General features: G+C 39.3%; 1 protein-coding gene across 1 annotated transcript; it reads right to left on the bottom strand.

Moving 5' to 3' along the window:
* Nucleotides 1-4,399: 4,399 nt before the first annotated feature.
* On the bottom strand, nucleotides 4,400-9,816 carry si:dkey-21e13.3 (uncharacterized protein LOC100150043 homolog). Its single transcript, XM_005913537.3, has 5 exons — nucleotides 9,077-9,816; nucleotides 6,607-6,714; nucleotides 5,976-6,098; nucleotides 5,637-5,762; nucleotides 4,400-5,329 (listed from the first exon to the last, which is right to left on the bottom strand). The coding sequence occupies exons 1-5, from the start codon at nucleotides 9,168-9,170 to the stop codon at nucleotides 4,857-4,859; spliced, it is 924 nt and encodes a 307-aa protein (XP_005913599.1). The 5' UTR covers nucleotides 9,171-9,816; the 3' UTR covers nucleotides 4,400-4,856.
* Between the last annotated feature and the right edge of the window lie 882 nt (nucleotides 9,817-10,698).

Raw genomic sequence — 10,698 nt, 5'->3', positions numbered from 1 at the left:
GATCTTAGTTGTTCTTGCTTGCGTGTCAGTAATCATAGGTGTTGTCACTTGTCATAATGAGTCTCTACAGTTCTGACTTTGTAAAGTATCTTGATTATTCATAACAGGAAGTACTCTAATTGTCAGCTTATGAATAATTCAACAATAAGCGGTGATACAATTTTGAATCACTTAACATTGAAGTGATGATGTTTTCAGTACACAAACTGCATGTATGTTTAAAAATCAGTCCTGTCAAAACTACACAGCATCACTTGAAGAAATGAGTTGTACAATATTGGGTAGTCACTATAACAACTACAAGTTCTAGAAGAACTGTGTGCCTGTTGCATTTTTGGATCTTCCTCTCCCAGTCGATCTGTGTCGATGTCACTTTCCCCTAGCTTTAGGTTTAAACTTATTCTCAGACTTCTTGTCTAACTTTTCTGCTAACTCTGAGTTCGGTAAAGTGCACAATACAGCCGGGTGGATTTGTCCAAAAACTCTCTTGCACTTGTCAGAGGAATCGATTGGGTAATGCTAATCTGGACTCTATGCTGATGAGAGTTGTCATCGACCTGTCACAAAGGTCCATAAGTGAGATTTTGCCTGACTGAAAAGGCAGCAGGCTGTCAGAGAGGGGGAGAATTTTGTTTTCTTGTCTGCTTGACAATCAAACCTGTTATATTTAAAGACAAGGAGCAATCCCCCGAGGAAAGCTCTATCAAAGTGATTTGACCCATTGAGTGGCGGATTGACACCCAAGCATCGTGTATATGTGTTGATGTGTGTATGTATGCAGATGTTTTGTTAGTTTTCTGTAGTTATTTGTAGTTTGTCTGTATCAAATGAATGATGTGTGTGGAGTCAGTCAGCAAGCTGTGTCACTGTATCTATCCTTTAAGGGTACTATAGGCCAACAATAACAAGGGCCACGAAAGGGAAATGAAAAAAAGGCATAATTAGAGGCACAATGAAATCCTAATGCAATTACATGGAGTTCTTTCTGCAGAAAACAACAGGATTAAAGTTTAAATGACTTATTTGCAAAGACAAGCAATATAACAGTCTTCAGCCATGTTAACGGGGTTTGAGGGCACAGAATGCAAAATTCATCATGCATTATTAATAAGTTTTATATTAAAAATAATATATGCACGCTTCTAGCATCTCCCATTACAGAGGAATTGGAGCTATTGATTAAACATTTCATGTGTGCAGCTCATCATATGTTTGTTCAAAGACAAAAACAAGAACTAGGAAAACAGATCTTGACAATAGTGTGGCAGATAGTCAGTTTTTACTGTTGTTATCCTGTGGCATATGGAAGACTAAAGTGCTAAAAATTACACAAATACAAACACCTTTTCAGAGATATTTTTTATCTTCTGCCACTTGCCTGGCAGAAGATGGATCTGGTCTCTCTGTGACCTGCCGGGACAGCAGTCTAAGCAGAGAAGCCCAAACCTCCCTCTACCCGGACTACCTCTTTGTCCTCTCCCGAGGAGACAACAAGGCATTTCTAGCCAGCTGAGACATATAATCATCTCTCCAGTGTGTCCTGGGTCTGCCCCATGGCCTCCTCCCAGTAGAACATGCTCAAAACACCTCAGTTAGGACGTGTCCCAGGAGGCATCCTAGCCATACCTAAACCACCTCAACTGCCTGCCAGTTTTTTGTAAGCACACAGGTTTGTCTGCTAGACACTGACTGCAAAGCACCAGCTACGCATTTAAGGCGAACTTTAAACACACTCAAAAAGCAACAAGAAAAATGAGCAGGCTCCTGCTGGTATCTGTTTCTTTCTTCGTTCAGGTATAATCCAAAGAATTCAAAGGACCAGGGCTCTCTCTGACAACTGCCAGTGTTCCCAGCTATAGTTTGTTACAATTGGTCAAAAAGACCACAAAAAAGGAAATGTGTTTCTTTCTGAGACCATCTTTCTAAACTAGCTAATAAAGCATGGAAACAGAGTAACTAACCACTAAAGACATACTGTATGCTAACTAAGCAGGGCTGTCCATGAACCTTTCACTGTAGCTAACAGCTAGAATTACCACAGATGTTTCACTGGGCCCTGCATTTTTCTGAGGAGATCTTTTTACAGAGATGAATTAACTTGCAATCCACAGCTTATGTTGGGCCCTTACTTTGATGCTGGTTGCTAATTAACCCCAAATCTTTACATCTAATCTAATTTTTAAAAAAATATATAGCCTGCTCAGCGAGCTTTCAAAAAAGCTAGAGGGTTGTTTACAAAACCTTCTACTGTTTGAAAGTTTTTACAAGTGTCCTCTAGCCAAAAAGATTGCCATTATTATTTTTTTAACCAATTTGTTGTGTTGCAGTGTGCAGAATGCTTTTGGCTGAAAGCCACAAAAACAGCACGCTGACAGATTTCACCAAGTAAAGAAGGTAGTCTGCTGCTTTAAATGAAATCCTTTTAACCTAGTTAAAACTTCTCAACCTTGAGGCCCTGATTCATCAGACATAACTTGACCAAGTGTCTTTAGATTTAGACAGGCAATCATGAGGTAATTATCCTAAGTAATGAGAATTCATAAATGGTAGCCTGTCTGTTATCCTGTGTTCTTACGTAAATATCCATTTCATTCCCCTAAACAAGACATCAGCTAAGCGTTTTTCACCAGAGGGGGATCAAGACAGTCGTTAGTAACAGGTATGTGCAACTCTTGTCTACCTGTAAATAATTCCAAGGCTCATCTCATCTCACATCAAATATTTAAGTGGTTCCCAGAGTAATAAAGTTAGGATTGATTAGAGGACGTGCCCCTGCGTTAGAACGCCTCAGGCGGGATGAAACCAATAAGAGAGGTAATTATAAGAAGAGAAATGGGAGAAAGATCGAGAAGCAAGATACACTTGACTACACTTGTGTCTATCCTTGTGTCGGCATTTCTAGTTAACAAATGTGCAGGCAAGGGATAAGCATTCAATTTAACTTAGGTACTGTCCCAAACTGCTTTCATATCTGCAAAGCAAGGCAGACTAATTGAATCTATGTAAATATCTTTGCATACCTGGTGAGGTGTGCAGTCAAGCGGCTTGTCATTATTAAATTCAATCCATGTGTGAAGGCTTATGTTCAAAGTCATAAACTGCCTTTAAATTTATTCTATATTTAGACTATATGAATACTATACAGGTAACTCCAAAGCACATGTCTGCCATCTAGTGTTAAGCTCTAGTAATCACACTGTTTGAGAGGCTACTCATGGCTGTTTCAGTGTGGTAGTGGCTTTCCCAGACATTTCCCCTGAACTTTAAAAGCTGCTTAAAATATATTAATAGTCCAGGAGCAGATATAGTGTCCCTGCAGTTTGAAGCTAAAAGGGTGAAAATACAGGGTAGGTGATATGGTGCAGGAAATCCTGAATAACGTTGAAACAATGAACACATGGCAGAGTGGGTGAGAAAAAAAAGAAAGCATAAATATGCAGGTGTTAGACATATCATCGTACTTACAAGAAACATGACCAGGATGCACGAATGGGGAAGAAAGTGTATTTAAGTGACTTTGAACATGGTGTGGTTGTTGGCACAAGACACACCCTCCCACATACTTCAGAAACTGCAGGTCTACTGGGATTTTCCGGCGCTGGGGTTTACAGAGAATAGTCTGAAAAGATGAAACATCAAGTGAGCACCAATTCTCTTGCTGATAAGAGGTCAGAAGAGTGCGAGATTGTGGCCAGCTTATAGAAGCTGATAGAAGGGCAATATTAACTCAAATAACCACTCATTGCAACCAATTTGTGCAGAAGAGCATGACTGAAAGCACAGCTCTGAAGCAGATGGGCTTGAGCAGCAGAAGACCAAATCAGGTGTCACAGCTAACATGAAACTGAGACTATAAACTCACCAAAATTAAAGAGTAGGAATGAGGACTCAATTTGTGCTACGACATTTAAACGTAAGGTCAGAATGTGTCTGTAACATAAAAGCACGGATCCATCTTACCCTGCTTTGGCAGTTCAGATGTTATAATGGTGTGGTAAATATTTTCTCTGCATGTATGTGGAACCAACTGAGTATTGTTGTACACAATGGATGTGAAGCTGACAAATCTGCAGGAAGCGCATGATCGTGTTGATACGGACCCAGCACCTTGTTGAATCTGTGCCATGAAGAATTAAAGCATTTGTGAAGGCAACAAGAGGTCCAACCCAGTAATAGCAAGCTATAAATAATAAAGGGGCCAGTGAGTGTACATTTGTAAGAAAAAAAGAGAAAGAAACCCAGTTGATATATTTAAATGAAAAATGGTCTGTTATTATCTCAATTTGCACAATCTTAAAAATTTGCTAACAATGTTTCTGAACGTTCGTTATTCATGCTTGAAAATTACTTTAACAAAAGTAATTGTGAAGTTTGACTTCAGTACAGACACTTACACACATAATTTGAAATTATTTTATTATTTAAAGCTTCCCAAAGATATCCAAACGTTCAAAGATTTAGCACAAAGTTGAATTAGCGATAACACATAGGAAAACAACATTCTCAGTATTGCTGCCTTTGAATAGGAATTCACAATTATTTCAAGCACTTGTGAAATGATTCAACATGAAAGTTCAACTATAGAAAGTTTTAGATGTAACGTGATTTATTTATTCTAATCCTTGATTCACTTATTGCCCAAATTTAAACAGCACAGTGTGACACTAAAACAGCAGAATTGCCTAATCCGTGTCGTGATGCATGTAGTTGCAAAAGTTAGCATTTCTGAAAATACACATAAATAAATAGTTCCTTGATTGAACCTTACAAAGTAGATGCAAACAAGAAGAAGAAATCAAAAAATTCTGATTAAAGTAAACAGGAAGAGCCCAGAGACATTTGTGTATTTCCAGATTTCAGAGGAAAGTGTGGAACACACGGGTTTTCAGACTTTTTGTCCGTGGAATATTCCTTGTAGAGAACTTGAGCAGCTTGTACAAATTTGAGCAGCTTCCAAAGCTGGAAAAGGGGGACCAGTGAGCAGTCCGTTTGTTCCCATGAAGGTTCCAGAAAGAGGACGAGCAGCGCTGGAAAACCTCGATGCTGACTGCGTACTGACCCGGCCCCCACTGAGACACACGCACCAGAGTCACAGAAGAGTCAAAACCACAGGTGTGAGGAGAAACGCCGTGAAACACAGACTCCCCCGGCCTCACAGATGCTCCTCTCTCCCACACCCTTCCGGCCTCCTCTGCTAATCCCATTCCACTGATGTTACAGAGGGCCTGAAGGCACACATCCCCCAGGGCCTCCTTATCAGGAAACTGGAGCAGGATGGCAACAAGACGAGGCACCGCACCTTGGCGTAGTAATAGTTGCTGCAGCTTAGCTGAAGGGGAAAGTGAGCACTGAATATTAAATCAATTTATTGAGCCAACTTTATTTATTTACTTTTACATGGGACTTGTTTTAAACAAATTTCCTCACATTGACAGATTTTTTGTAAGTCAAACATTTAGCAGAAACCCTGTTGGCTGCTTTCTATTTTCCATAAAGAGAATGAATAAGATTGTATTTTCTATTTCAGTACTGTTTAACTAAAAAATAAATAAATCCAGGACATTTGATATATAGCATAAAGCAAATGTAAAATGCAGTGTTGAATTTGATAGAAGCTTCAGACTGTGTTAACTTACCGCTATCATAAGACATGCGTGAGACGGCCCTCGCTGCGTGGAAAAGCAACTCTTGGTCTGAACTGGTCAGGACCGACAACAAAGCCGCAACCAAGCCCGTGTCACCAAAACCTTTACGAATCACAGCTGATGGGAAGAAGAAGAAACCTTGATAAAGTGTATTGATAAATAATATACAGTAAAGAAAGAAGACTTTGTACTAGACTAATAACACTTGAAGCAACAGAGAGAGAAAGCTTTCGGGTTCACCAGCAAACCTATAGATTAACATTATACTTTATTTGTGTTAAATAATAAACTGTACATAGATAAAGAACAATATAAGCATTGATTACTTACATTCCCTGGCAAGTTCAGCCACTAGTTTTGCAGTCAGCACACTCAGAGGCCCTCTGCTTCTCAGGCTCAGAGCAAGGATTGGCAAGATCCCACTGATCACCACCTGCTCAGCAGCACCTTTCTCTGGACACAAGTGGAATTGCATATTTAAAAATAATTAATATTTTTGACACTACCAACACTTGTTGGATTCCCTTTATATAGCCTTAGAAGAGTTTCTCTTAAGAGACTGCATAGACTATATGTCAAGTTACCTGAACTGAATCTTGTAATAATAAGTATATAAATACAGGCCATTTGTAATCTGTTTTTTTGCATGACCTCTCTGACGCTTAATTCCATCTGCCGCCTTCTTATCCTGCTGTTGACTTGCTGGGAGACACAAATATAGCTTAACCTCTTCTTAGTGCTTACAACTGCCTTGTACATCTCGCTTCATGGGGCCATTTCTTATCAGTGTGGTTTTGCGGCCTATGATATAGGTGCTGTTAAATATTCCTACATGTTTGTATATATTGCATGCACCTGTGACATTAACCCCTCATTAGATTTCCATCACACACAAAAAACAAACAAAAGCCATCAAATATTTTATATTGCTTTGCATAGTGTTATACCTAAAGGAACTTACTCTTCTCCTTCATGCTGGCCATCACTGTGTTCAAATGGGGTTTAAGCTCATCTTCAATGAGCTCCACACCGAGGACTCTGATAGCGCCTAAGGCATTGTTTAAGTTGTCTGCAGGGGCAATCAGGAAAATGGAAATATTAAGAATTATAAAAGGATGGCATAAGAAATATGAATGTTACAAAGAGCTGGGCAGGGCATGAAACAAAGCACGACACAAGAGAAATAATGTTTTACTGCACTTTGAACAGTAAATATAAGAACATGAAAAAGGTGCTCCTCGTGTAAAACCTCCACACACGAAATCTAGATGTCAGCTTCTTTCTTGTTTACATTCAACTGATCAGCATTTTTTTAAGTACATGCTGAACCATGTCATCCTATGAGAAAAGCTCTTTGAAGCTAAACTTGTGCCCGGTGCTGCTTTGAGTCACATGTTTAGCAGTTATACTGTTTACTGTTTATTAGCATTCTGTTTGTTAATGCTGTTACACAGAAAGAGAAAGCCAAGGATTAGCTTAAAGCAGGAGCGTCAAACTCATTTTACATCAAGGGGCAGACCAGTAAAACCACTGCCTACAGTAATGACCTAAAGAATTCCTCCAATTGGTTCTGCCTTTCTTTACTTAGAAGTCTATAGACAAAAAAAGTATAATTTAACAATGTGTCTCAGCTTTTCTGCGTTATAAAGAAATGCTGCTGTAGTAAATGTTTTTTAAATCCATCAACAAGACTCACTGGGCGAGTAGTAATAATAAAAAAGCTTTTATTTTTCTAAAGTAATGGTTTATCTGTTACTTACTCTTACTTACGGTCTTTGTCAGTTAGAAGACAAAATAAATGTAAAATAAAAAGTAAAATAAATGAAAATACAGTTTATGCTCTTCTTCTTTAAAATTTCTATATTTTTACAGAGTTATCCAATAGGCCAGACTGGACCATTTGGTGGGCCCTAAGTTTGATATCCCAGACTTAAATAAATCAAACACAACGATTAACTCTGAACAAGCAGTGTCTGCATGGTGATATTTGATAGCAAGCAATACATGTAGGTGAGATTTTGGATGGTAAACTACAAAGATGGACAATTTAAAAGTTAGAGCTAGATGGAAAGTTGTGGGACTGTGATTGGAGAAGGTTAGGGTCAGGTTTGTAACAGATGTACAGGATTCTAGTTAGACCAACAAAGACAGTGCAAAGTTAAAAAGCATAAAACATTTTCCCTAGATACAAAAAAGACATAAAAATGATGTTTAAAAAAAAAAAGGTACGACAAGTATTAATAAGTAGGATGTATTATATATAAAATTCAGAGAATTAAGGTCTGTTTTGTAAGCTCTCATATATACAATGTCAAAAGTGTTACTGTGTTTTTGTAAAACTGTATGTAAAAGGATGTCTGGACAACTACTGAGGATCAGCATCAAAGCTTACTAATCATAAGAAGATACTCAATAATATAATATAAATCTTTCATAAGAAGAGGTCTGCCATCCTTACCGGTTATAGCCAGACAATTTGGATTTGAAGTTAGTTGAATTTACTAGACAACAGTCAAATTTGTAGAATACTAATATCCAACTGCACGACCTGCTGAACTTGCATTAAAGGTTTTGTTGTGTATATATACAGTAGTATTGGTATATAGCCTGCATACACTTGTGCAAAGCAGAAAAAAACAGAGTTAACGAAACAGTGCTGCAGTAGAAGCTTGGCACACCTCACTGCTAACTAATCAAATCTGATTTACACACTCTCTTCTGCTGTGGCCATCAGTTCATGTTTGGATACAAAAAACATTGTTTGTACAGAAAAGATGATCATTCACCAAGTATAAAGCTTCAGTTAGAGTGTTGCTCTTGTAACATAACTGTGATCAGACACATTTCAGCTTTGCTCACACTGTGAAATCCATTTAAGTGAAGACGTAATGGAGTGAAGTTATCATGCATATAAACTGTATTACCACACAGCAGTGATGTAAATGGAAAAAAAATAGATGCCATTGTTGTTCATGGTTGTGCACTATGAAGCTCAGACTTGAGGGTTGTGCAACTGTCACATTGCACAGGAATTAACAACAAAGACTGGTTGGACTGATGAAAACACATGTTGAAGAACAGGCTGAACATAGCATTGCCAGTTAAAAATTGTTTTATGAAAATTGGAATGGCCCTTTACAAATTCATAGAAACTACAGGAGAGCTTGTTGGTTTGAATCTTATCTTAGTTATAAATACAAAAAAAATAATTTCAAACAAGACAGCTAACATCTTGTTTACCTAAGTGCAGACAGTTTTATGTGAAGCACAAAAACAACAACCACCACCATGCAGGTGCTATTCCCTATTGTTAGTGTTGCAATCACAACAACATCAAAAGCCAATATCTACGATCTGTGACTTCTAACAATTTTCTTTACAGTGTAACATATTCAGTCATACATATTCAGTCATGCCACTCTTCTACTCACCATTTGGTGTGTAAGGTTGCAGTCGACTGGATCTGTTTTTGTCCCTCTGGGAATGCATGTGTTTGTGTGAGAGGGGCACATTGGGGTGCCCCATTGTGCTCCGTGCTGCCGTCTCTGGACCAGTCGTACCTATCTTAGATCGACATGTTTCAAAACGCACAGCACTTTTTAAAAGCTGTCGTCTTTTTTCTTTTAGTGCCGTATTTTCGAGTCATTAGCTGCTGCTTGGAGGACCCCCTATTTCAACTTACACATCCTTTTGACGACAGTGTATTTCATACCTCCCTGCACTGTTGCTTTTTTCCCTCTATTTTCCTACAGGTCTATCTACTCTGGCTTCCTTGTGCTCCAGCTGACTCTGTGTTCCCTGTCAGGGTTAATACAGAGCAAATCCTCACTAAAGCTGTTCTCTCTTCCACTCACCGCTTGTGGATATGTGTGCGTGTGCACTGTTAAGGTATTAGCACTTGGCTGACTCTGCTGAGTGTATTTCTATACTCCCGTAATGCCTTTCACCTTCTATAAAAATCCAAGTCAAAACAGCACAGACATATGGACATCTGTTCTTGTATACAACCTTATTATTAGGCGTAATTTTCCCCCGTTGTGTCAGTTTGGATTAGAATTGAATCTGATGAGTTTATTACAACAACAGGTGAAACGCACTGAAAAGCAGTTATTCATCTGCTTATAAAACAAGATTCTTTTAATAATAATGGATTGGATTTATATAGCGCTTTTCAAGGCACCCAAAGCGCTTTACAATGCCACTATTCATTCACTCTCACACACTGGTGGAGGCAAACTACAGTTGTAGCCACAGCTGCCCTGGGGCAGACTGACAGAAGCGAGGCTGCCATATCACGCTATTGGCCCCTCTGGCCAACAAAGTGCCTTGCCCAAGGACACAACGACCAGGACAGAGAGCCCGGGGATCAAACTGGCGACCTTCCGGTTACAGATACGCTTCCCAACCCCCTGAGCCACGGTCGCCCTTTTGAGAGGTTTGAGTATTTATGTGGGTTTGACTTTGGCTAGTACAGCTTTTCTAAATGTTGCTGCAGACAGTGCACTCTGCCAATTTGCAAAAACTGCTTTTCTGGATTTCAAGGAACAGGGTGAAGAGTACAACAAACTGCATCTATGCAGGGTGAACCCTCCCCTGCCCTCTGGTGCCAGACACCACCGGATGGGACACGAAATAGGTCAGAGTTGAAATAGCCTCAAAATGGGGACCTACAAAAATGTTAAGCTGGTGGTTATAATTTTGTTTTCAATCTTTAATCCAACTCTGGCACTCCAATTCTTCTCTATTAACTGATTATTTTAAACTAGATTTATATCGTCCCATGTACAACCAAATCAGCTCAAGCAGTGGGGTGTCCATTAGTGTCTGGCACCATTGGTTGCAGGTATTTTGGGATGTAGGGTGGTGCCGCCTAAATCTGATTGGATCAGATTGGGGTGAGTTGGTTGCTTTGGCTCTTTGATATTTTCCTGAGCAGTTTTTTCAGCAGTGGTGGGCATTAACCTGCTTACCCACCATCAAATGCAACTGCCATAGCAGTGAGGGGGTGGGTTCAGACAGCAAGGCTGTTTAAACAGGTAGGGTGACAACACTC

This window comes from Haplochromis burtoni, unplaced genomic scaffold (genome assembly GCF_018398535.1).
Source record: "Haplochromis burtoni strain Fernald_Lab_line unplaced genomic scaffold, NCSU_Asbu1 Contig_6, whole genome shotgun sequence".
Taxonomy (NCBI): domain Eukaryota; kingdom Metazoa; phylum Chordata; class Actinopteri; order Cichliformes; family Cichlidae; genus Haplochromis; species Haplochromis burtoni.
Note: the sequence above shows the minus strand (reverse complement) of the source record. Positions and strands in the feature narration are given on the sequence as shown.